This window comes from Lissotriton helveticus, chromosome 7 (assembly GCF_964261635.1).
Source record: "Lissotriton helveticus chromosome 7, aLisHel1.1, whole genome shotgun sequence".
Classification (NCBI taxonomy): domain Eukaryota; kingdom Metazoa; phylum Chordata; class Amphibia; order Caudata; family Salamandridae; genus Lissotriton; species Lissotriton helveticus.
This window is the reverse complement of record NC_136068.1, coordinates 334,351,264-334,378,202: the sequence shown is the minus strand read 5'-3', so window position 1 is coordinate 334,378,202 and position 26,939 is coordinate 334,351,264. Positions and strand designations below refer to the sequence as shown.

Genomic DNA, 26,939 nt, shown 5'->3' with positions numbered 1-26,939 from the left:
TTCTATTTTTCTAACCTGGAGAGGTACCTTTTTGTGTGGTGTGTTTATTCTTTAACTGTTTGAAGAGTTGCCTCTAAATTAAGCCTGATAGCTCTATAGCTGTAGAGAAGTGTGGCTCAATGGGTGGAGCGGCAGACCCTGATGCAGTAGTCTGGCCGGGACCAGGGTTCAATTCCTGCCTTGTCGGGTCTCGGACACAATTTCCTCGGACCTGATATTTCTCGCCTCGGTGCCTATTCTAATCATGAGTCCCACTCTGCACCTCTGGGCAATAGCTTGCTTAATCTCTACAACGGCCCCAACAACGCTGAGGATGCCTGACTTCACCTTGGGGGTGCCCATGAGTGGGCTCCTCACAGGGAAAGGCCAGGAAGGGTTCCTCGGCGGTATTCGTACAAGCGCCGAGATGCCTACGGGTAGTCGTGCGCTATACAAGTGCGTAATCATCATCATACCAAGCTATCAGAGGGTGAGCACGGGTTGATTTAGGAGTTGCCTGCTTCTTACCCTGACTAGGAGTTTGGTTGTTGTCGGACTAGGGCTCATACCCAATCAACCAACAACGCAATTTCTAACACCAAGGAGCTGCAATTTGTTCCTTTCCTGGTGATTTTCTTTTCAATTTACCTCTTGAAGATGGATGTCAGCCATCTTGGAGCAGTAAGTTTAAAAAACACAAAAGGTCCTCGAATGGTGCATTTGTCATCATGCTACAGCCAGCAATTAAAAAAAAAAATTCATGATATCGAAATGCGTCAACAAGTATTAATTTCTTTTTGAGGATGCTGTTTGGCATTAGCTACAGACACTAGCGAAGCCGAATGGCTGACTAAATCTTTTGAAAGGCAAGATTGATTGACTTTGCTTGTTACATATAGAGCTTAGTATCAAGTTTTTGCCTCCTCTAGGCACAGTAGTAACAGGTGTTCCTAGTACCATATTTAAGGATGATACAGTTATTGACCTTGGAAAGATGAACAACTGCGTTGGAATTATCAGGATTTTAATACATGACCTAAAGATTATACCAGGGCTCAGCGATGTGTTGATTTATGAAATTAACTAACTGTTCATGATAACAAGAGCAACAAGCATTATTTTTGCCTTTGCTGTTCATCATCGGCAACATGTAATGGCACTGCCCAAAGGTCAACTAAAGCCCCACTGAATAATTATTTGGGCTATGCATAGTGACATTCTTTACCTGTAAAGATTTCTGAAGACTATCCGTACTAAGGAAGGGGTTGTTGCACATGAATACATGTGTTGCTGCTATATGTAATACCTTTTAATCATTTTGAGATTGCATATATTATTGTAATTTTAAAGTATTTTATGTTTTTATGTCTGAAGCCAAAATAAAGCCATATTTTACCTGCCCTGAAAGGGTTTAACATAAGAAGGAAGTAATTCACGGTGTATCCATTACATTAAGGCTATAGCTATTCTACTTCACCTTTCCCAATATTCCTACTGTTGCCTTTCCCGTCTTTAATCTTTCCGTCTTTATCTTCTTCCTTAACTCTCACCACCTTCATCATCTTGCTTTCCTTCCTCACTCCCTCACACGGACAATCTGCTAGATCTTTCCCATGTTCCCGCCTCATTCTTTTCCTTTCTCCCCTTCTAAAGCTCTCCCTTCTCCCTGTCCCAATCGCCACTAGACTCTAGCACTAATATCATCCCTTCCTCTCTACTCCTAAGCATTCCCATCTTTTGCCATGGTCCACACACCTCACTCATTCCTTCTCCTTATGGTGACCACCTTCTCCTTTCTTTTGTCATTGTCTCCACCTCTCAATCATTCACATCCCTCCTCTTCAACCACATTCCCACTAACTCTTCCTCTATTACTTCCTCAATTCTGTCCTCTCTGTCTTCCGCTTAACCCCAATTTACTCTGTTGTCCTCATTTGCCTGATCCTTCCTTTCCAATGCTTCAAGCCTCTCTAGTAAGCCTTCATCAGCCCTCGTCTCCCTCGCCTGCCTCACTTTCTCTACCTTTCGTTCCCATCCACAAAGCCCGAGGCAAAGGAACTCTGCGCAAGGATCTTATGAAGTATAACAGAGAAGCATGAGTCAACATCCTGCAATTTGGAAGATCACAGTGACTCATCGGATACCTACGCCACTCCCACACTGCACAAACCTCAACTCACACCACACCATGCAAACCTCTCATGTAATATTACAGTACTTTCATGGTGTATCAAAGAAGGGGAGATCCTCCAAGAAGTGAGGTGGTTCGGGGTTGACATATGAGAAGAAACAGGTAGATAGAAATCATGTTGTGCTTTTTCAGTTCAACTTCTTTAAAATCAAATGTTTTGAGGATTTACAGACAGTAGCCAATAATCTAGATATGCATTCTGGCATTAGTTCCTAACATTATATATATATATATATATATAATATATATATTCCGTTGTGAAAACCCTATGTGCGAAAGCACACCCAATGACAGGAGGACCCGGCCAATCTAGGAAGAATCCTTTATTTTCAACAAAACCGGCATATACTCAGGAATATTTCTTCTTGCATTCCCAACGCGTTTCGCAGCTCCTGCCGCTTGATCACGGGACAGCATGCATGCGGGCAGATGCGAAGACAACCAGTCCACTATTTCGCCATTTATCACCACAAGCTGGGCATACTTTGTCTCAAGGCACTCTGGGACCAGTAGTTCCTTCGCTGCAATACGACCAATATTTGGTTCTGCCTCACACACAATTTTATAAAACTCTTGACGAGCCTTCCAGAGTGCAGCCAGTTTAGACTACCTGCAAGCCTGTCATTTGGTTCCGTGGCTTTGGAATCAACAGCCCACATTTCACAACGGAACATATCACCGGCCTGCCTAGGTCGGGAAAGCTGCACCGCCACGCTGAAGAAAATGTGGGCTGTTGATTCCAACGCCACGGGGTGTTTGAGATATATATATATATATTTATTTTTTTTCTCACCAACCTACCACGTTCTTTTATTTCCCAATCTCACATCTTTGACTATCTACAGTAACATATTATGACTGACAATCTACTTGGAGAGGAGAGGGTGGGAGAAGAATAAAATTACCATGACTTTTAATCCTAGACTCTATGCTCTTTCCCATTATCAACCTATGGGTACCCTGCCTCCTTAAAGGCATGACCAGAAACAATTCTGTAATTGTTAACATTGGGCATTGGCTACCAGTTAAGAATGTGCAAGCGAACACTATAGACAGCACACTCTATTCCTGTACATGCATAACCATGACTTTCATTTAATACAGGAGCCAGTTGTTGTGCGTTTTTTTGGCAGATAGCTGAGGGTTCAGCAATAGGTATTGATAACGAGAAATAGAGTTGATGCTGAAATAATGCAATCACCTTAAAGGAAACATTATCCTACTCATTGCCATTCTTAACTGATTTCATTGCATTGAAGAAGGACAAATAGTGAAAGGCACTTCGATGAGGTCTAGGCAAACAGGACACAGTTTACTTCCAGGGCAAATCTGACATTGTTCCAGGAAGAAGCCTAAAGAGGATAACATCAGTGGAATGCATTTGTGAGTAGTTTACATAGCTGCCTGGCATTCGTCCCTAATAGGTACATACCTGTAGATAACCACCAACATCACCTTAACCCTGATGGAAAGTACCCATTTAGTGGATGGGTTTTGACACTGCCTAGGACATAGCAATGGGTGAACCATGCTGTTAGGTAGCGATCTCCTCAGCGGGCATCATTCCCTCAAAAGATCACAAAAAGCTGGTCTGACAAATGGAAATCCTCCTATCCATCCATGTAGAAGTGTAAAGTGTGCTTGACGTCCAAATTATGAAAGGTCTCATCTGGTGAGATGTTGGGAAGTGGAAAAGACTTTGGCAGACCAATCACTTAGTTCAAATGAGGTTCCAACAGTGCTTTCAATATGAAACAATGATGAGTCCAGAGAACACGCATGCCTATTGTTAGAAATTGGATTTTTGGTTGGCTAGGGCATGTGCCGAAGTCGGGCAGAAACCACCACTCTAGTCAGGATAAGGGAGTTACACTTCTAAAATAACCCCTGCTCACCCCCTTAGTAGCTTGGCACGAGCAGTCAAGCTTATCTTAGAGGCAGTGTGTAAAGCATTTGCACATAACCAAAAGTAATAGAGTGTAAGCACAACAAAAGGACACTACACCAGTTTAGAAAAATTTCCAATATTTTTATATACTTAAGACAAGACCAAAATGATAAAAATCCACAATGCAGTACCTAAAAATCTTCAGTTATCAAATTATGCTTGAAAAACAGTTCCTTGATGTCGATAGCTCCGTCCGGGGTCTATCGCGGTGTCGTGAACAACAAATCCAAACAGTTCTGGCTGACAGCAGCATTGCGGGCCAGCTGTGTTCTCGAGAAGACCCGCAAACAGTACCTTTTAGAAATGCAGGACATCGGCAAACTCTCGTTGAGCTTCCGAAAGCACGGAGTCCGCAGGCGTCGGTTCCGGAGGTCGGTGCAGGAGTCGTTGGGGCCCTTGAAGTCACACGCGGTGCATATCGAACTCCTCTCTGATGAAGTCAGGAGCGCTGGCGTTTGCAGGCGTCGAGTGCTGCTGTGCGAGTGTAGCGGGGCGGCCTGCGTTGCCCTCAGGTCGCGGTGCGACGTGAATGCAGTGCTCGTCGCGTTGCTGGCAGGTCGTGGTGCAAGCGACGGCGTCGTTGTTGCTGAAGTGCGGTCGTCGGCTGATGAACTGGGGTAGATGGCGCCGGCGTCGGTAGGCCATGGCTGCGGTGTGGGATGAGGGCGGTGCGTCGTGTAACTTTACGAGCGGTACCTTCGAACCACGGTGCAAGCAGCGGCGTAGATTTCGGCATGGGGCGTCGTCGTCAGGGATACAAAGGCGTCGTCGTGAAGCAAGGTGGCGCAAAGTGCGGTGCCCACAGGTCGCGGTGCGGGCAGCGGCTCTGTGGCGGCGTCAGCAGGTGGCCTCGATGAGACCAGGGCTGAGGTGAGGCGGTGCCCTCTGCAGTGCTTCAGGACACGGAGTCAGCAGCGGCATCGTAGACGGCGTTGGGTTGCTTTTTCCTCTGTTGCAGCACAAAACACACAGTCCCCAGTGTTGAGGGCAGAAGAGCTTGAAGTCTTTGCTGTTCCTGAGACTTCATGAACAGGGGGCAAGTTCTACCTCAAGCCCTTGGAGAAATCCCAAAAGTAGATTGCAGAAAGTACAGTCCAGTCCTTTCATTGCCCAAGACAGAAGCAGCCACTGCAGGCCAACACAGCAAAGCTCACAGCAAAGTGGTAGTTCCTCCTCACAGCTTCTCCAGCTCTTCTTCTTGGCAGTCCTCTTGATCCGAAAGAGCTCTAAAGTTCAGGGGTCTGGGCCCCAATATTTATATCCCAAAATCCTTTGATCTCTTAGGCAGAAAGTGTCTGTGGCCGGCCAGAACCAGTGCTGCCTTCTCTGGTGTGACTTCCTGGCAAGAGGTGGAGAGGGCATTGTCAGAGGCAGACCAGGTTCTTTGAGGTGCGAGGAAATCGCCTTCCACTTCCCCAATTGCAGCCCAGATCTATTCAGCCCTTTCCTAACCCACCTACACTATCTGGAGCCACTCCTGCTCCCCAGCCTTCTGTCATCCAAAACCCAGACAGGCAATCCACATTCCAGCAGAGGCACACGGGATGACTGAGCAAGAAAATACCTACTTTCTAAAAGTGATATTTTCAAACACAGAATGTAAAAATCACCTTCACTAAAAGATGCATCTTTAGATTCCGAGTTCAGGCATACTAAACTATATTATCCTACCTAGTTCCCAGGGCCAGTTATGTTTATAAGATGTTATAAACAAACTTCCCATTCCGTCCTATGGGGAACAGGTAGCCTTTCAATAGTGAAAAACGAAATTGGACGTAATTCACTATCAGGACATGCCACACACACCAGGGCATGTCCTACCATTCACATACACTGCACCCTGCCCACAGGGGTACCTTGGGCCTACCTTAGGGGTGGCTGAAATGTAAGAAAAAGGAAGGTTAGGGCCTGGCAAGTGGGTGCACTTGCCAAGTCAACATGGCAGTACCAGACTGCACACAGGCTCTGCAATGGCAGGCCAGAGTCACATTTACGTGCTGTTTGTGTGGGTGGCATAATCATATGAGTTACTTACCTTCAGTAACGATGTATCTGGTAGAGACGTTGTCTAGCCGCAGATTCCTTAACTTAGAATATCCCCAGGCGTCAGACTCGATCCGGAATTGTTTCTGCAGCAGCACCTCTGCGCCCTGGAGGACAGCGCCACACGACTCTGCCCTGACGCCGTCCACGGACGTGACATCAGCGAGGTCATATAAGTCCCTCCCGGCGCGCTGACGTCAGTTTTCACCGGAGAAACTTTTCTACGGCACAACGCGGAGCCACCAACAAAACTGTGAAAGTATGGGAATAGCTGCGAAGGATGAAAAAAATACATAAAATAAAGAAAGTGATGGTGCAAAACACCATCATAAAAGACAGTATCAGACACTGTCTACAGCAGAGGTCTTCAAACTTTTGGATGCCGAGACCCCCCTGTCAACATTTTCAGGCGTAAGGAACCACTCCTGACAAAAAATTCTAAACCTGTAGGCAGGGCTACTGGAATTATGAGGCAGGTGAGGACCAAATAATGCGACAGGCTTGACTAAATTGTGTGGGCAGAAAATGTAAATAATGTTCTGTGATGCCACGTATTTTGGGATAGCATTGCTTTATTATTTTGAAATTGTGTAAACACAGTAACACTGAGGAATCCTCTCACCCAGTTCCTTCCATCCCTCTCTTCTCTCCTCTCCGAACCCCTGATCCCTCTCTCACATTGCAGGCCATTTTCTTTCACCCCTTTTTACAACTTCTAAACTCCCCCAATTCAACCTCTCACTTCACCTTTAATCACCTCTTGCCATTCTGTCCTTTCACTGCCCTCATCTCTAACAGTCTTTCGCATTTATCTCATGGCCTCTCTGGCCCCGTCACCTCCCGGGCACCTCTGCACTTCTCATTCACCTCAAGTGTCTCCATTCAAATTTTTGTATCTTACACCTCTCCAGTCCCCCCATTCATCTTTCACATCTCCACTTCGTCTTCCACACCTTCTTGAACCAACATCACTCTCCCCTGTTAACTCGGCACCAGTGCCTAATTTGAGCAGGAGGTTTCCAGTGCTCCGCACTGGCACCTAATTATGCACACTGGAACTATGACAGACTTCCAGATGGTGGCTCTGTCTGTGTAATTTAGAGATGAGCAGAACAGCTGGTTATTAATTCAATATACACTAAAAATGATAACCTCCTGACAACCATGCCATTCTTTATAGCTTTAGGGGCTTGAAATAGTCTGAATGGTCACACTTGTACGAGTGTTATGGTTGGTCGTTGCATAGGTATTGTGATTGGCCGCACAGGCCAGGCAATGGTGGGTGGTTAAAGTTGCTGTGGCCTACTGGTGAGGGCCCTGGCATATGTTGTATTACACATTAATCCCTGCTATGTACACACCCCAATACTCCCTCTCTTCCCCTATCGCTGCTGTCCCTCAGCTATGTCGCATCAAATTATCTTTTTAGGTCACAGATCATCTCTCAGCTGTCTTATCTCACAGTTTAACAGTAGCGCTCATCTTTTGCTCACACTCACTTCTTGCGTGTCCGCGCTTCGCTTCAGAACTTCACATTTCACCTCATCCCTGACCTCTTAAATCGAATTCTCCCACTCGCTTGCTGTTCTCATCTCTCCTCATGGAGCATACGGGTCGAACCAATATGCTCCTCTCACCCTGTGCCACTCTGCTTATTGTTCCCTAATTCAGGAAGGAATGAATTGTCTGTCTCGCTGTTTTGGTGCAGGCCGTGCAGTTACGGAACTTGCACCCTCCTTTGCTTCGCTCCACCAAGAATCTATTATCCTTTAAGAAGATATAAAAACCTGGCTCTATGCTCTGTAGGTCACCCCATTTGGCTGGTTCTCCTTCCCCTTCTGTTTGTTTCTCGTTTACCTTCAGGCAGCAGATGGTTATTAGCCCCAAGACACCTTTTTGTAACAGTAGCGCACTACAAATGTAAAAAATAATAGGCAGAAGCAGGGGATCCACTAGACCCGAACTTAGGGGGCTAACACTCCCAGCCAGGGCTGGCCCTAGCACTGGTCGCACACAGTGCAACAGTCTTTCCACCTTCTCCATGAATTCCCTCACTACCACTCACCAACAATACACCTCATCTCTCTATAGCACCTTTCTGACAAACATTTCATTTTTTCATAGCGCTACTCATAGTTTACTCACACTCAGTTCTGTGATGTGCATGGTACATGTTCTTTGTACCAGGCACTTTAACCTTCTACACTGCGTGGGTGACAAGAGCGCCCATGTGACTGCACGGTGAGCAATGCAACAGTGTGAGAGTAGGGTAAAAGGAGTGACTGCAGGGTGAGTGAGGTGACCATATGAATTTGGGTTTGGCTGTAAGTGCAGAGTGGGACGAATTAATGCATGGTTAGTGATGGCCTTGTTTGAGTGAGCTACAGATTGAGCAGTGAGGGTGGGACAGGTGAGTGAAGTGTCACATGAGTGCAGGGTGAGTAGTGTGCTTGTGTGACTGCAGGGTGGGGCACAGGGTGAACAATGCAAGCACATTGTTAGTGCAGAGTAATCACTGTGAGTGCAGGGTGAGTGGGTGAATGTTGTGAGTGCATGGTGATCAGTGTGAGTGCATTGTGATCACTGAGTGCATTGTGATCACTGTGAGTGCAGGGTGAGTGGGTGAATGGTGTGAGTGCATGGTGATCAGTGTGAGTGCATGGTGATCAGTGTGAGTGCAGGGTGAGCGGGTGAATGATGTGAGTGCATGGTGATCAGTGTGAGTGCATGGTGATCCGTGTGAGTGCAGGGTGAGCGGGTGAATGGTGTGAGTGCATGGTGATCAGTGGGAGTGCATGGTTATCAGTGTGGGTGCATTGTGATCACTGTGAGTGCAGGGTGAGCGGGTGAATGGTGTGAGTGCATGGTGATCAGTGCGAGTGCAGGGTGAATGGTGTAAGTGCATGGTGATCAGTGTGAGTGCATTGTGATTGCTGTGAGTACATGGTGATCAGTGTGAGTGCATTGTGATCAGTGTGAGTGCATTGTGATCGCTGTGAGTGCATGGCGATCGATGACAGTGCATTGTGATCGCTGTGAGTGCATGGTGATCAGTGTGAGTGCATTGTGATCGCTGAGAGTGCAGGGTGAGCGTGAAAGTGAAGGCGAGAATGAGGAGTGAGTTGTCTGAATGCAGGGTGCATTCCCAGAAACTTGAAGTGCAGGGTTTCAGATATCAGTTAAACTATTGCTATATGGCATTAAACAGGGATAGAGGGAGAAGGAAATAAATAATGTGCTGATCCTGCAACAAACTTCCAGTCTAATGATTAGGGTTACCAGCTCATTATTCTGATGGCCCAGAAATAAGCAGTCACCTAAAGCTGTATTTTTGGCACTAATCTGTGAATACTTAGAACAGCAAATATAAATAGAAAGCACTTTTAATTGTGTTCTAGGGTTGCCTCAATGGTCCATGACTGAAAATTAAAAAGAACAAGGACAGAAAAGTCACATAACTAATTAATACATACTTTTTTATTTATAACTCTTTTTAGTATCAAGAGCAGGTCTCTGCAGGCTCTTTAAACAACACATGGCAGGCATTTTTCTTTTGGCAATCCAACTATATATGCCTTTTCATTAAATGCATTCTCACACTACAGCAGTAAGTGTACAAATACAAATGTAAGGAATAGGCAGAGTGGGGGCTCAGGGGGAACTGGAAACATAAAAAAACGAAGCCTCTGTAACCAGTTTACAAAGGCATGTAAATATGCAAATGGTCTTTAAAGACCTGTGAAAAACTCGGGCGTGCCAGAGATAAGATTCCAGACACTGCCCAGCCGAGCCCCCAGCAGCGCAAGCTGCACTGCAGCAGCCCGGGCTGAGACACAGGGCGGGGGAGGAGGGAAGCTGAAGCCCTGTAGGTCAGTACTGAGAAAAGGGGGGTCCCAGTAATCACCAACAAACTGTAACAATTAAATAACAATAGAGAAACTTAATTGGCCTGCATTGTTGTTTATTCACAATGTAGGCGTATGTTAGTCATCATCAATTTAAATACAAAATCACATAATATTCATGGTGCCCCTGGGAGGGAGGGAAGTGATAAGGTGCGGGATGGTGTAGGAATGGAATAGTGACAATAAAAAAACGGCCAAGAGGCCTCACTGTACTATGTATCAAAATCAGACATAGACACTGAAAAGGACCGATGGTTCAATACATCATTAAGTAAAGATCATGCTCCACATATCACATTTAACGACTGAATAGTGGGGTGAAGCTGAATACAAAGAAAAGCTGTCGACGTTTCGACCCTCTAATGATTGCAGGCGTTAGTGGTACCCTTGTTTCGGGGTCTTCATCAGGACGGGGACGGGGCAAGCAACCAGGGGTTGCTCATCTTCAAGGTGGATGATGGACTGGAGAGTAATTTCAAAGAAAGAATTGATTCAAGTCATAAATTAGTGATGTAAGGCTGCCCTCAGGTAGGGATTAGTGCTGATGGAGCCGTTCAAGTTAAGGGCAGAGTCCGGTGATCCCGTAGCGCGTTTGTGCGTCGTCGGGAATAGACCGTCGGGGGCAGAGTGAATCTGTCCGATTACCGACTCGCGTGCCAGCACTGATATTACCCAGATCCCAGTGACTACGTTTGGGTGAACCCTTTGCCATATCCCGCCCTGTAGGCCAGGGCAGAAGTGTGACTGTGAATGCGCGAACCCCTTCACATCACTCCACGCCCCCCCTGGGGGTCGCGCCCCACATTTTGAAGACCCCTGTTCTACATATAAGTGAAGAAGTAAAAGCAGAGCAAGCTCTGAGAAAGAACCCAGCAAAGCGAAGCATGGACCCTCCCCAAAGGCTGAGTAACAAGGGAAGAATATCTCAACAGACAAAGGTAGATTTTTATTACCACGTAGAACTGTGCCGACCAACAAGGACGGGGCACAGGAAGAACAACAGTCTACTGCGAGAAGGTATGAAAAGAATGGCACTTCCCCTATAGTGATGGAAGGCCGAAACACAGCCCAGCAAATCCCCAAAGAAGGCGACTATAGAGGAGACATGAGCCCTGAGATAATGGAGAAGGTGGGAGGGAGGGAAGCAACAGGAGAAGAACAAGAATCTCCTGATGAAGGTGAATCAAAAGGCACCATTTTACAGGAAAGAAGCCACCTCGAGGGAGGCAACCGCATATGGCAATTCTTAAAGGGGGCAGAACAATGTGAGCACCCTGGAAGAAAACCAATGGCAACTGAAAGGAGGCAAAGTGGAGAAGCCCACCTGGCAAGGTCCTCGCAGAACGGGGAGGATAGATGGGCGTTAAGGAATCTGCACCTAGACAACATCTCTACCAGATACATCATTACCGAAGGTAAGTAACTCGTACATCTGATAGAGACATCTAGCCGCAGATTCCTTAACTTAGAATAGATACCACAGCCATACTCCAAGGGGGAGGTGGTCCTGCGACAGAACAACAGAAAGTGTCCAAGAGAACTGAGCAGGCAATAGGGTGACGGACAATGGGGAAAGCTGTGGTGCTGCAGCCAATCAGCAGACCAAGCAGTTCGGAAGAGCAAAAGACCATGGGAGGCAAAGGCAGCTTGAAGACCAAGGTGAGAACTTACTCACGAAATACAGAGACGCAGGGTGCAGCACCTGGGGCGACTGGCATCAGAGGAGCAGTCCCGCAGGCACAGCAGACATAGTGTAGGGTGACACTTAATGCAAAATGACACATCCGAAGGGAGTGGCAACAGAGGCACCAAAAGTGCCAATAGGAGCAGTGAAGAGGAACACGCATAAATGTTGAGAAGAACCTCAGATCTCCAGACCACGTCCTCCGACTGTGAGGGGAAATTTACCCCCCAGAGAAGAGAGGGACTGTTTAGTACATGAACACCAAGAAAGGAGCATTCTGAAGCAGGGTTACATCCCCGGGAGTGGAACGCAAGGAACCCTTATTGCCGAAGATGTGGGAAAAGGCACCGAAGTGCACTTAAAGGTACCAAGAAAAGACATTGCCGTGCAGAACGAGGGCAAGCTCCAGTACAGCACTGAAATGATCCTTGAAACACGGTGACATAGAAACAGACCTTGCAGTAGCGAAGAGAGTGGAAATGTAGAAAAAGGGATACCCCATGGGCAATCCGAAGATATATATATATATATATATATATATATATATTCACTAATGCCAGCTGGATAGTGCTAGACGCGTTTCGTCTGACCTGCAGGCGTGGTCACCAGCATTTCAATAAAGTTTTACAAAGTGATTTAAATTCTTCAGTGCAAGTAAGTCACATGACGGACTACATAATAAACATAAACAACAGACTCGTAGTTTTACATGTAGGTGTACCGGCTGCAATTCTGAGGTGGAAACACATACTATTCCATGCAATTGAACATAAAATATCGTGGTGAGCATTATAAAATCATACTCAGGTTTTTACCAATCAAGTAGGTATGATTAGTTCAATACCAAATATCACTGGGATTTTTTAGCCGCACCCTTTCTCGATACAGCATATAACCAAATCATGTGATTTCGCCAAAATAACTTTGATCGCTGTCACTGTAATTAGCAATACGCATGACAATTCTACGCATGTGCGTGAGCATGAGAAATCATAATGGCATTCTGATTAATTTCAAGTATTACGCCCAAGTGGGCAGACAAAACATAATCCCATCATTGTTGATTTACTACAGTATCTTTGAATATTGTTCATACCCGTATTCAGCCCAAGTGGGCAATTGAACAACAGGACTGAATAGTATACATATGTGCAAATTCAGATTACAAGATTGGGGTCCGCCAACTGTAACAAAATAGTGCCTAAGTGTGAAGATAAAATTAAAAAAATAGGGAGAGGAAGCCTGTAAATATGTATATAGATCTTCTTCCATGTAAAGATCTTCTATGGTTTTCATGTTAAGCTTTAGGATGAAACTAGATTCAAGCTTTCTCAGTTTCTTCTCTCAATCGCCCCCCCCTGACATTTTTGGGAGTCGAGTCGAGGCACGGTCACCAGTCACCACGCAAAACCTGTTAAACATAGAATACTACGAGTAAACGGATTAATTATGGTGTGCAACCGCTACTTCTGTGCTCATTCAACAATGAAATGTCTTGCCTCAATAGCAGAATTGCACCTGAACCAACAACGATGATTTTCCATGTAACAACTTTACAGACAATGCTATTCGAAGTCAAGAACCCAGAGATTTATTTGGACTCATGGACTGTTTTTCAGCCACATATGGTGCCGAATTGTATCGGCTGGATTTTACATGGATATTTGCATAAAAATGAACAGAGTATCTAATTGTCATTAAGTTGGTCGAATCGATCTTACTTAAATGTATGTTGTTCACATGAATACAGTATTGCTGAACAAATATAATCATGCGTGGGAGGTGGGAGTCCGTATGTCACTTCTTGAAATAGGATGATCGTTTCATCATAATGACTTATGGGATATGAAGTCACTTGAGGGCCGGACGTTAGTATTTGAATGGTTTATAGATGACACGGGGATTAACGTGGTTGAGTTAATTGCAGGAAGCTGCCATGATTGGTCGAATTTAGCGTGAACAGAAAGTTAAATGGCAAGGACAGTTGAACAGCAGCTTTAGTTTCTGGCAGCAATGATAGTCAGAGAGTAAGGCGAGTCGAGAGGCCACCAGCAACGTCAGCATAGTAGCAGGTAAATGTTTGCAAACACGAGGTGAAGAATAGTTTTTTGTTTAGTTATTAAACTGGGTTTTTGTGCTAGGGGTAGAATTGAATTGAATCGAATCGAATTGAATTTAGTTTACCATTTAATTTCATTATGTTTAGCATCAAATTAATTCAGTGAGTAACAGGGTTGCTAAAACGTTTACTACGGTACGCGGGAAGTATGGCAGGTTTTTAATCGAGGATGGAGTGGGGGAGGTTTTCCGCGCAGAGTAAACTTTGTTCAAAAGCACATGGGGTTGTTTTTCATTATGTTCATAAGGAGCAAAATCATGTTTTTTAGATCGATTTAATCACAACAGAATGTACTCGGACACAAAGCTCATCAAAGGGTTTAAGAATGTTAAACTGATATGGGGTTTTTATGTTATTTCTACAGCTTGCCCTGACGAAGGGTACTTTAATGGCCCGAAATGCATTGGGATCCAGTTTATCAGCTGTTATTTGTGAATAAATATGTCCCCCCGTGAAGCAGTAAGAGGCCTGGATAGGCACAACTGCCTCATGAGAAGCAAATGGGGCTTGTGGATAGCATTGTCGTGAAAATTTAAGTCAAGCTGAACAAATTGTGAATAATAAAGAATGAAAATTTGAACTCTAAAAAAAGCTGGAAGTTTTTCCTTTGAAGCTGTGCGACTGGATGCAGCTTCTCATTGTTGCTTTTTGCTTCACATTAAGTACACACGTGCAACGAGGTGAGGCACGGTCACCAGTCAGCACGCAAAACCTGTTAAAAATAGAATACTACAAGTAAACGGATTAATTATGGTGTGCAACCGCTACTTCTGTGCTGATCCCGGATATTCTCCAGGAACATGCTATCCCGCAACCAAGCATGGTGCCGTAAGGCAACCAAACCAGCCATAGCTCGGTCCAAGCAGTATCCAAGGCCGAGCGAATCGTAAACTCAGCAAATTCACGGCCATCCCGGAGAAGATGAAGGAGGTCAACACGAGCGCCTTCAGAGGTGGCGGAAAGCAAAGACTCTACAGAGTTCCACAGGGCAGAGGTAGCCCGAGCCAGGAGACACACCGTATTTAGTGAATGAAGGGCAGCACTAGTGGAGGTGAAGATGTTACGACCCCACAACTCAAGCTAGCTGGACTTCCGGGAGGGAGGAAGCAGTAACTGAGGCAAAGAAGGAAATGCAGTTTGCAAAACAAACCCATGCACGTCTGGGTGAACGAATAAACACACTGGATCATGTGGAGCAGGACGATGGCGGTGTAAGACAGAACGAGCCACCGGATCACTGGAAGTCGGTCGAGCCCAGGTGCCCAAAAGGGTGTCATAAAGAGAAGCTTCAAAGTGTAGAAGTGGCTCCACATTTCCAGACCTGTGGTGAAGGACATCAAACAGAGGGTCCACAGGCAAGGGGACCGAAGGGGGCTGCATGTTTCGAATATTAACGGCCAAGAAGACCACTCTAAGAAACGCCGCACCGGCCTCAGTAGCCCTCCGAGGAGGGGACAGCAACTCATCTGTAGGTGAGGGCTGTAAACTATGTCTCCCCAGACAGTGATGATGCGCCCAATGCCCAAATGAAGGAAGCCCCATCGACAAATGGGGGTCCTGATGAGGCTCCTGAGGCGGCGGGGATCCTGCCGGGTCCACAAATTCTACGAGGGGACAGGCAAGGATATATTCGGTGTCGCCGGACGTGGAGGCGACGCCAAACTCTCTCCAGAAGCGTCCGGAGAAGAGTCAACAATCCGGCATCAGGCAGCGCCAAAACAACAGCGTTCAGCGCCGACCCTGCCTCGTCCGGTGCCAACTCGGCTCCATCCAGCGCCGAGTCGGCCTCGTCCGGTGCTGATTCTACATCTACCACGACCAGCGCCGCTTCTGAAGAAGGGGACGGCTCCGGAGCCGGGGAAGCAAGCCTACGGCGCCGGAACGGCGCCGACTCAGCCACAACCACAACAGGCTCCGACTCAGAAGTAGGAAGTGGAGTCGGAGCCGAGGAGTCGTGTTTACGGTGCCGGAACAGCGCTGACCCCGGCTACAGACAGGTGGCCACCTGCCCGGAAGGCCGAGGTGTGCTCGAAGCAAGGCTTTGAGCACCAGCAACCACCTGCGACACCACAAAGAGCCCCATAGGACTATGTGGCGCGGCAGGGGTGCCATGGGTCCTAGAGGGGGACCCAGCCGGCCGCACCCTAACAACACCATATCTCCGTCGTCCCTGGAGGGTAAGGGCTTATTAGGCACCGGGGGCGAACCAACCAGCAAGTCAGTCGGTCGACCCCGTAGGGTGTGGCGGCCCCGAGGACGCCCCAGGGACAGGAGAGGACCCAAGGAAGGCCTGCAGGGCGAAGGCATAAGCTTCCATCTGGGTCAAAGTCGACCCTGCGCCCGGAAAAGGCGGATAGGGGAGGGGCGACTCCCGGGGGAGCACGTCCGGAGGAGTCTGGGAACTAGTGCCCCCGACAACAGAGGGAAGTGAGGTCGAGGACCTCAGCGACATGCGCCGCGACTTACCCATAAGGGGTGAACGACGTCTTCGGGCCCCAGAGGGCAACCAACGCCTGAACTGGAAACCAGAGGGGCCTGCCGGCGTTGAGGAGGCCGGAGGTCGAGACGACTCCGACCGGGACAGGCAAGCTGAAAGGAGCTTCATCCGATGTTCCCGCCGGGACTTCGGCTTGAGCTGCTGGCAGGCGTCGCAATCCGCCGAGTCGTGGTCTTCGCCCAGACACCACATACAGAAAAGATGCGGGTCCATCACGGACATTTGCCGCGAACAGGAGGTACACGATTTAAAGCCCGAAGGCATCGTACACTGTTCCAGACGCGAAGCGTCAAAACAGGCCTGAAAACAGGCCAGAGGAACCGCTTACTCCGGATCCGCGTTGCACACGGCAAAGGAAGAACCTGAGAGCAGCGCGCCGGGAGGGACTTATATGACCTCGCTGACGTCACGTCTGTGGACAACATCAGGGCAGGGTCCTCAAGATCTTCCCAGGCCCATTGTAGTGTTGGTTGAACATCAGTAGCAGGCTCCAATAGCTGGACGGTCCTGCATGGGTCAACATGCACTCGTATCTCAACCAGATGGTGGAAAAATATGTCAAATTGTCCATTGAGTTTATGAGTAGGTAAATATTCTTCTCTAACACCTAATAACAGAATCTCATCTGCTTTTATACTAGGTTCGGTCCTGATACAGGACATCACAGACTTCCAAGATGTAAAAATCAGATACCAAGGAACCAGGCCCTGAAGCGGAGTAACGCAGGGATAGGGGTAGTACTCTCCTTATCCCTATGGACAGGAGGTCTCTGATATGGAGAGGTGGATGTAATTCCTCTGAAAAAGATGGAAAAGATCTGAATATCAGTGGAATACCATGGTGCAGTCAAACTGAAGCTAATAGGATGACTAAGTATGCCAAGTTAGGCGTGATCTTCAATAGGATTCTCATCTTTAAGGGGCATGGACTGGTAGCATGAGTACTGAGAAATTACTACACCCACACCAACATTGGGATATTACTTAGCTTAGCGATCCTGGCCATTCTGCCGATCTAAGAACCTAACTGGCTGCACTTGATGTTGAAATAAGCTGCTATGGCATTTATGGTAGTTGGCCTCAGTCTTAAAGATGGTGTTAAGGGTTTTCTCAAAAATGTCCCACTATGTGTTGAGAGTCTATGCCTGCCCAAGATTCCTGCTCTAATATTGTAGATTGCTACGATGCGCGAGTCACCCAGAACAACACCTTTTGCAAGACCAAGTCCAATAGAGTCACTTGACAGTGAGCAAAGATGTGGGAAGAGGAAGCCCCCTTGCTGCTTTGTGATGTCTGTATGGACCATCATCCTCCTAGTTCTTAGCATGGGCAGGAAGGCATTCAGTGTTACGAAGACTGCCTTCAGCTCCAAAACACTTTGTGAACAATGAATATGGTTTCCCCCACAAGGCATCAACCAACATTTGCCAAAGAATGACCCCTCTTCCCATACACTGAAGTGTTGATGGTGACTAGTAACTGCAGAAGGGGCGAGCAGAAGAGACATCTCAACAAGAAGGTGGAAGTGTGCACCCACTATTTCAAGAGTGGACCTAGGGATGGGTGGAATGAGATGCACTGTGACTCACTGTCCAGTAGCTATCCCCAATGTTGCATTAGCTGGCGTTCACACAGATGTTGTTGAACGCCACTCTGAGCAGGAAGAACCAGGCTTGGTCATGCTTGGAAGATCACTGTGCTCTTCTATGGAAGAGAGAAGGCCTCTTCCAGACATGCTCACAGAATTGCCCCATGTATTGAATCGTCTCAGAGGGCATGAGCTTTGAATAAGTAACCAAATATCAAGTCTAAACTCAACACAGTTTATTCTTTTGACATTGCCCTCAAAATGTAACAGCTTGGTGCAATGAGTCTTCTGCTGTCAGAGAAAAAAAGCTGAAAACCTAGTCAAGATATTTGCGAGGAGGGGCGGAAGTGAGACCAAACAGCAGTGTCTTTTACTGGTTTTGCTAGCTTCCCATGCTGAAACAGAGGTGGTCCCTATATACCTGTAGGATGCCTACACAGAAGTAAGCATGCTGCAGATCCACTGAAAAGCACCCTTTTTTATGCTGTCAACATCTTGAACTGGTTCTAAGAGATCTATCCTGAGAAAAAGCCTGGGGCAAGGATGTAGCCTAGCTGGAGGGGGCCGATGCATCACATAGTAATTCTTCACAAATTAGTGATCTATGCTTCTGTGGAAAATCTGGGGCCAGTGGTGGTGGTGGAGGGCAGCCTTAGACTGCTGTGATGGTGCACATGAGGATGTCAGGACAGTCAGGAAACCACTGGAACTTCCTGGTCTTGATCAGGTTCGAAGAGCAGTCTGTACTTATCCTCCTCTTTGGCTGCGTTCCTTAAAAAGAAGAGGAGGTTCTTGCTGGGTTATTGAGACAAAAGCGCTTTCAAGCTTCAAGACCGCAAGGCCTTTACCAGTTGGAACAGAAAAGGTGTCAGCAGCTTGATTTTTATGGCTCATGCTCATTTGGACGTGACCATGCCAGCGGTATACTGCTGGAGGATCAAATTTGCCATGGGAATTGAACAAGTTCTTCTTTTCAAAAGGAAGATCAAGTACTTTTTCCTGGGCCTACGGCACCAGATGCAAAGGTTTAAGCCAAGACTGCTGGTGTACAGCCATACTGAAGTTCAAGTTCCACATGGGTGTGTAGATGAGGTCTCTGGATAAGAGTAGTTCCTGTTCTACATCCTATTTGCAGAAGTTGAGAATCAACTTGTTCTCCTTTTAGGCACTGCCTGGGAGGAAGGAGATGTTGAGGGTGAACATTCGCCAGAGATGGAACCTGTGGTTGGTTGTGATGGTAATGTCATTCACTTGCCCGAGTAATATGGCCCTTGTACCAGTACATCTTTTTACTTGATGTCTCCAGTCACTTGGCATCATTGTCTATTTGTGAGGACAACCCGTTTCCCTTGGGAAAATCCACTAACACAACAGACACACTCAGACACAAAGACATGACAGCCTTTGGGGGTCCAATTCCTGTAGTCCAATGACTCTGAAATGGCCTATTCACAGATAGATTTTTTCCAAATGTCTTTATGGTAAGGTCTGGCTTTATTGGAGGAGCAGGTGCACCTAACAAGGTGCAAATAAATGTACTCTCGGGTAGAGACTTCTATGACATCTTGTCAATGGCTGCTGCTGGATGTATCCAATTCCTCATGGTCACCGATATCTGTGGTCACTGGTGGAGCACTGCCCATTTAATCTTTCACCACTGACAGACAGATGTCATTTGTATAAATGGAAATAAAGCCTTGGGCTAGTCCTCTGCAAATGACCGCTGCACTGAAGATGGCAGGAGTTGCAAATTATTGAGAGTGAGCTGCACCAGAGCCTGAGGCTGGAAGGCAGTAGGGGTTTTCCTACTCTTTAGTAGCCTTCAATTTGCACTTAGTGCTTCCAAAAAGGAATGTGATTTGAGAACTAAGGAGACTATGGAGGTTACAGCTGCAGGAGATGGCAGGAAACTTGGGAGGGAATTAGTATCTGCTAATACAGAGTTTCAAAATCCAAATGTTTACACAAATCAAATCTGTTCACAATGGATTGCACAATCTCTGAGGAAGTCGGTATATGGTCAAGACCTGACGAGATGGACGACTAGCACCATGATGGACGTCAAGGAATACTATTGCCAAATCCTACTCCTCCAGGATGGGGACTGGCAAAGAAGGTGGCATAGTCACATACTCTTGAATGATGCATCTCTGGTGTTGGAGAAACATCCCTACAGAATTTGAAGGTTGGATGTTTGGGGACACTAACACAACAGGCATAGTGCCTTACTTAGTTTCAGGGTGCTTCAGAGGAAATTGATAGTGAATACACACATTAAGAGATTACTCTCCAGCACCTGTTCTTGCGGCAACTCTTTCTGTCCGATGGTCCATGTAACGTATGTCCCCTTACCTGGTTCCAGCAATCAGGGTCTGGTAGAACAGGGAATATGGACATAGGGACAACAGTCTGGCAATTAGAAATTCCAACTTCTCTAGGGGTTCTCACACCACTTGCACAAGGCTAGTAAGTGTGAAATTCACAAGGAAAGTAAGCTCATGGGAGATGCCTCATGGATAATAAAATGATCAACAGGATACGTTACTGGAATTAGAAAATTATACACTCATAAGGCAATGGAGAAATATGAAAATGTTTGACACTGATTATCAAGGACCACAAATTTAGGCAAGAATTAACAAAGCCGAAAAGTTTGCCATTTTGCAGTGCATTCACACACAATGTAAACACCAGCAAGCATGCATAGAGACACTGCAACATTCCTACACACAACTATGCAAACATAGACCAAAAACAGACTGACACCAAGGAACAAAGGTTAACGAAGATACAGGCACCCATGCACATATAACAAGTAAACGTGTACATGCGACCAAAATACAGATACCCATGAACGCAAGCAACACATAAAGACAAACATTAACACACAGAAGAAATATAATTTAGGAGAACACTCGCACAGGTGCACAAGCACACACAGGCAGATATAAAGATTGATATGTTTTTGGGTGGATCGAACATGGTTGGTACATGGTTGAATGAATGGAAGTAAGGGAGCAGGTACATTTAAGTGGTGGGTATATTAATGTATAATAAATGTATTTCTTGCAATGTTGACAACTTAAAATGTATTTGTTTTACAACTGCCAAGGGACTAAATGTTTATCCCATGTTAAAATTAAAGCATAACTTCCAGGTATACTGTTTTCATAAATTATTCACATATATTTGTCTCAATAATTAAGCAGGTTTACAACATTCCCTCTTCTGCAAGAAGACCTAGCAGTGAAAACATATATCTAATGTGATGGTAGGCAGATATCAGTGGTCTCAAAGAATAAACGACTTAATTGTGAAGAAAGCCAGCAATAAAAGAAAAGTATACAGTACTCTTTCATCAGCGACACGTGGTGTGACATATACATAAGCAATTACAGGAAATACTCGACTGCACGTAAACTGGCAAGAGCTTTAGGGTAAGGTACCAACAAGAAGAGAAAGATGCTCACCCTGCTTTCAAATAATATCCACACGTGCAAGTTGTGACCAAATTATCAAGCTGTTGCTCAAACCTCACAGACCTGCTAACTGCATGGCTCTCATTTTGCTTGGAATAATAGGTATTCTGATGAATACAAGGTCAGTAAAAAAACATTCAAACAAAAACAATCTCTCAAAGTACTCGGATGACTTTCAAGAATATGAGTAGAGTAAAGATATTGGAGGAAAAAGGTAAGAAAAACACGAAACATTTTGTGACACAATAAATACCTTGAAAACTGGCAGCCTTTGTCTCTGTTGCTCTATAGAGAGGGATGCGTGAGGATTAAAGATAACCGCTGTTCCAGAGACTTCTGCAGCACTTTGTCGCTCTTCGGAGATACTAACTCCTGGTCCCTCAGTGCCTGTATGAGAAAAAATGTTTATTAGTGGTTGAAAGTTTGTACAGATCAAACTATCTAAATGATTGCTCCCATCAAGAATGTTATCATTCTGTCTTTACCAGAGGCGACAATTGCCCTAGAAACAAAGATTTTGAAGGCAGTCAAGTACTGCAAGGCCTAGTGAACTAAATCACCTGCTAATAACAGGCAGAAAGACACCATAAGGTCTACAGCTTCCAGATTTTCCCCAGTACTTTACAGTAACTGCATTTTCCCATTCTGCCACTCCCGCCCTTTTTTTGTCTGAGAAGTTAACATGTTATTTAAGTACCCCTACCAAATTTCACAAGACTCAAATTACACTTTTTACCAAGAAACGTGAACCACATGTTTAGAAGCGGTATCCAACGCAACTACACAACTGCCACAATTATTCACGTTTTCTGGATAACCAGTAGACAAGTAACCAATTATTTTATGTTTTTAGTTTAAAAGTCCTCTGAACTGTTAGTATAAGGAGGAAGAAGTTGCATTTCTACTGGCTATCTTTTTTGTTAGCCACCAATTTCTATGCAAGGCATTGTAGGTTGATGTTAAAATACCAGCTGAGTCTTTGTAGCAAACAACTCTTCAATGTCACACAAACATTGTATGGGGCACTACACAAGACTAAGGGCCCTATTACGATGTTGGTCGGAGTTGCCTCAGACTGACACTGGCTCGGTGTGGGAACTGACCGATCACAGGTCGGCGGTTCCGAACACCTTATTACAATGCGACTGCACTAACTTCCATTTCACTATGGGTGCCCCCCAGCCCAAAAACCCTAGGCCGCAGAGGGATGGAGGCCAGGCTAGAGGTCCCCAAAGTCGCTTTCCAACAGCCTTTCCATGTCAGAAAGCCTGACATGGCATGGCTGTGGAAAACCGACATCATACTCCCGACAGCGGACATGCCGTCCATAAGGGATTATGATGGGCATCTGACAGGCCAATGGGCTCCTTGAACCCATCGGATCACAGTCGGATTGACCAGCCGGTTCACACTCTGACCACCGGCATTAAAATTAGGCGGTCAGACTGTAAACCTACGGTGTTGGTCGGTAAGCCTCCATAGAGCTGTTAGAGGCTGACAGACCGACATCGTAATGAGGCCCTAAGTGTCCTGGTCTGTATGGCAGATTACCTTTCCTTGAAATCAGGGTCTGATAGAACAGGGAATATGGCACATGGGGTCAACAGTCTGGCAATTAATAAATTCCAACTTCTCTAGGGGTTCTCACACCACTTGCACAAGGCTAGTAAGGGTGAAATTCACAAGGAAAGGGAGCTCATGGGAGATGCCTCATGGATAATAAAATGATCAACAGGATACGTTACTGGAATTAGAAAATTATACACTCATAAGGCAATGGAGAAATATGAAAATGTTTGACACTGATTATCAAGGACCACAAATTTAGGCAAGAATTAACAAAGCCAAAAAGTTTGACATTTGTGCAGTGCATTCACACACAATGTAAACACCAGCAAGCATGCATAGAGACACTGCAACATTCCTACACACAACTATGCAAACATAAACCAAAAACAGACTGACACCAAGGAACAAAGGTTAACGAAGATACAGGCACCCATGCACATATAACAAGTAAACGTGTATGTCGAATATGTCGAAGCGCACAGCGTTTAGCCCGTAAGGTTTCATCACAATAATTAATCACTTAAACTTACATTCAACAAAAACTCTGGGACAAGAATCAGAATAGTAATTAAATTTTTCAAATATATTCTCAATTAAATCTTTGTGATAGCAAAATGGTACATGATTAACAAATCAAATCAGTTTGTACAATATTATCAATTAATGATAAAAATAAATCAATTAATGTTCTCAATTGCGTATATCTTTCAACGACCCCAATGTATTTCGGGTTACACCCTTCTTCAGAGGTTGACGTTAGTGCAAACAAATCTTCCAAGGCCTCCTGCTGGAAACACATAAAACAAACTAAATACAACATCATTAATTATCGCTCCACATTACAAGAGTAGTTTATCACTGTCCGCAGACACGGTGAACAATCCCAACACCAATATAACCAGGAGTGTTAGCCATAGACTTGTGCTATACTGTGAATGCCATGCTGCCACGTACTCAACTTCTTGTGCAAAAGTAGGTTGTTACATGCCAAATGGAACGCTGCATAAATTGTATTTAAGTAAACTGTGAAGAATCATGATGCGGTCGTTGTGTGAGAAGACATGCAACCAACCTTGCCCGTGCGTACGATTAAAATGATTCTCTCAAAGCTCATGAGAAGCGAGGCATGCCACGTACCTCCTATCTGGTGTGGATTTTACAAATGGTAAAAATGCCAAGATTCCAGGACTGCTAGTATTAGCCCCTATTATGTGAGAAACTCACAGTTACTATAAAAGCTAACGCAAGCGGGTTTTAAATGCAGCGTGACCTATGAGAGATTAGGCCGAATGCCTTACCTCTATCACGTACTCAGTCTTAGTGAGTTAAAGCCTCAGACCAAAATCCAAATCTAGAAAAGATTAACTTATTGTAATTGATCATACTGAACTCTGTATATGTAAAATTGTTATATATATATCAGATTTGTAATTATATTATGTGTACATTTTTTATAGAGGTTTGTTGTTATTAACTAAAGTCCTGAAGAAGGTGGTTTATCGATTTTCTTTCACCGAAACGCGGCGTCAACAACTACATGCTGCTTAGCATTTTTAATTGATGTGATATTTTTATATGAAAATGTTCTTTTCATTTCATCTTGCGTATTTGCATACTGTATAAGAAGCAAAAAGTCAAAACTCAAACAATTTTGTTTTAATTATATTGTTATTTTCCTATGAAACTGTATGAATACATTGACAAGAAAAGGATATAGGAGTCTACGTGTATAGGTAACATCAATAGAAGGATTTTTGAATTGTTTTTAAATTGAACTGTTGTGTATATGTACATTGAATTGATGTAATAAATATTTGACACCTTTGCATATATTTGGATTCAAAGAGTGTGTGGGTTTTTGACTTTTAATATGAAAACATAAATAAAGTTTATAGATGTGTTTGTGGGGGATAATTTCTTGATTTCACTATTGTGCAACCTGTCCCCTACATTGGAATAGGTACCTCTCAATATTTGTTAATAGTCTACTGCTAATGCTAACCCTTTCCTTTTAATCACCACTTTCTGGGAGGCGAACGCGCCCTCATTTTCGATGATTATGCTAAGGTATTTGTAATCAGCTACAGTCAGGATTTGTGTGCCCCAAGTACCAGGTTGGAGGCTTTTTCCTTTTGTTCTTTATAGAACTTGTTCATGTCTTCTCGAGGTTCACCTCCGGAACGCTCTCTGCTGAATATTTCTGCCTTGCTTTGAGGAGGTGCTGCATACCCACCTGTGTGTGACTGACCAGAACTAACAGATCGGCATAGAAAAAGCTGGCTAGTGCCATGCCCCCAACCTAGGAGCATGCAAATTGCAGGTATCAAGTGCCTGCGTCAGATCCACCATGTAAAGATTGACTAGCGTGAGGGAAGCAAACACCCCTGATTTAGCCCTTTAGTAGTTAGAATTTGCCTGGAGAGGTGTGTGCCCGCACCCAGTTTCACCTGCACCCCTGTGTCCGTGTGAAGTAGGATCAGCATGTCCCACAGAGCCTTTGGAATGTTCCACTTGTCAGCTTCCTCCAGTCTTCCCCTGTATATGTGGTGGAAGGCTGCTCTAAAAAAATGCCTTTTGATATTGACTCCCATCTTACGGCAGAATGGGGCACACCACTAGCTTGAAACACTATCAATTTACACATGGACCCAGGTTTCCTTATCCACAAAGTCAAAACAAAGTAAGCTAGAAGCTTCATGTCCGGGTGAATGATCAAAACAGTTTTTTGGAGACATTATGAAAGGCTGCTGCAATATACATACTGTGTACTCCAGAATGACTGTTCTAATAAATTACTGAATACACGGTAGACCATTACTGCTCTACTCTCGCAATTGACACCTTATTATTGTCAGTGTCTGAAATTTGTTTTTGTAGGAATAGTATACTTCAAATGCCAGTTAGAGTGCTTCAATTGCCTCCCAAATTATGCTATGCACTTAGTTTGGATTTTGGGAAAAAGTTATTAAGTGAAAGAAGTAAACTAGTGGCAATCATCCATCTTCACAAAACAAAGCACAGTTTTAACTGCCACTGCTAGAAACAATATAGGGAGTTTGGGAAAAGTATTTTTTTAAATGTCGAAAACGTTGATGCACTGTCTTTTGTGTTGGCACTGTGTTTGATCTTAATCACTGGATACGTCTTTCCCTAAATTGTACTTGGGACCACTTCTTTTGGTTAGATGTATTATGAATGTGAACAGGGTTATGTACTTAATGGGGTTAATGTAATCTACCAAAGAGGACCTCGATTAATACAGTTTGTCTAAGAGTGCTCTGCAAAGTATTCTTCTTTTACAGATTAATTGTACTTTTCCCTTCTTCACAGTAAATTGTAATTTTTATGTTACTTGTCGATTTGATGCTCTATTGACCAAAGTTCTCAAAACCTTGTTACACTCCTTGGTACACTGTTAAAATTAGTTCTATAATAATTCTCAACTGAGACATCAGATTACTTTTTCTGCTGAACGAGCCATGTGCGTTTGATCTCTCTTGAATTTAAGTTGGCTTATTTGAAACAAGTATATACCACCAGGGCATTTTTAGTTGCTGGAGAGCAACCCCTTAGGGAATAATTTTTTTTATCATTCCCCCCCACCCCCTTTGGGGGCAGACCATACACCTTTAGGCCAATCTGTCCTCTGAGGTGCTAGAAGCAGACTAGACCACCAGGGCTTTGCTGTAGTTGGGGATTGATCCTTGTCAAGGATCACTCCGCTTTGGGAATATTTTTTTTAAATAACTCCGGCGTCCCTCCCAGAGGGCAGATCGTCCGTTTTAGGCCACTCAGCAGGTTGTTGGTTTGCTTTTTAGGGCTCGGGCCTACGTCACACTGCGTAGCAGTGTGGGCGGAGCCCACGAGTCCTTTCTGAGGGGTTCGGAAATCGTACCTACCGAATTCCAGAATGCTCGTGCATTTTGCTATTTTTTTTT

At 45.0% G+C, this 26,939-nt stretch overlaps 1 protein-coding gene across 1 annotated transcript in view; it reads right to left on the bottom strand.

Annotated features, from left to right (window-relative positions):
* DHX35 (DEAH-box helicase 35) overlaps window positions 1-26,939 on the bottom strand; it is a 661,155-nt gene that overhangs the window by 587,546 nt on the left and 46,670 nt on the right. Inside the window, exon 2 of the mRNA XM_078652154.1 lies at window positions 21,686-21,819. Within this exon, the coding sequence (XP_078508280.1) occupies window positions 21,686-21,819 (134 nt within the window). The remainder of the gene's footprint in view (window positions 1-21,685; window positions 21,820-26,939) is intronic.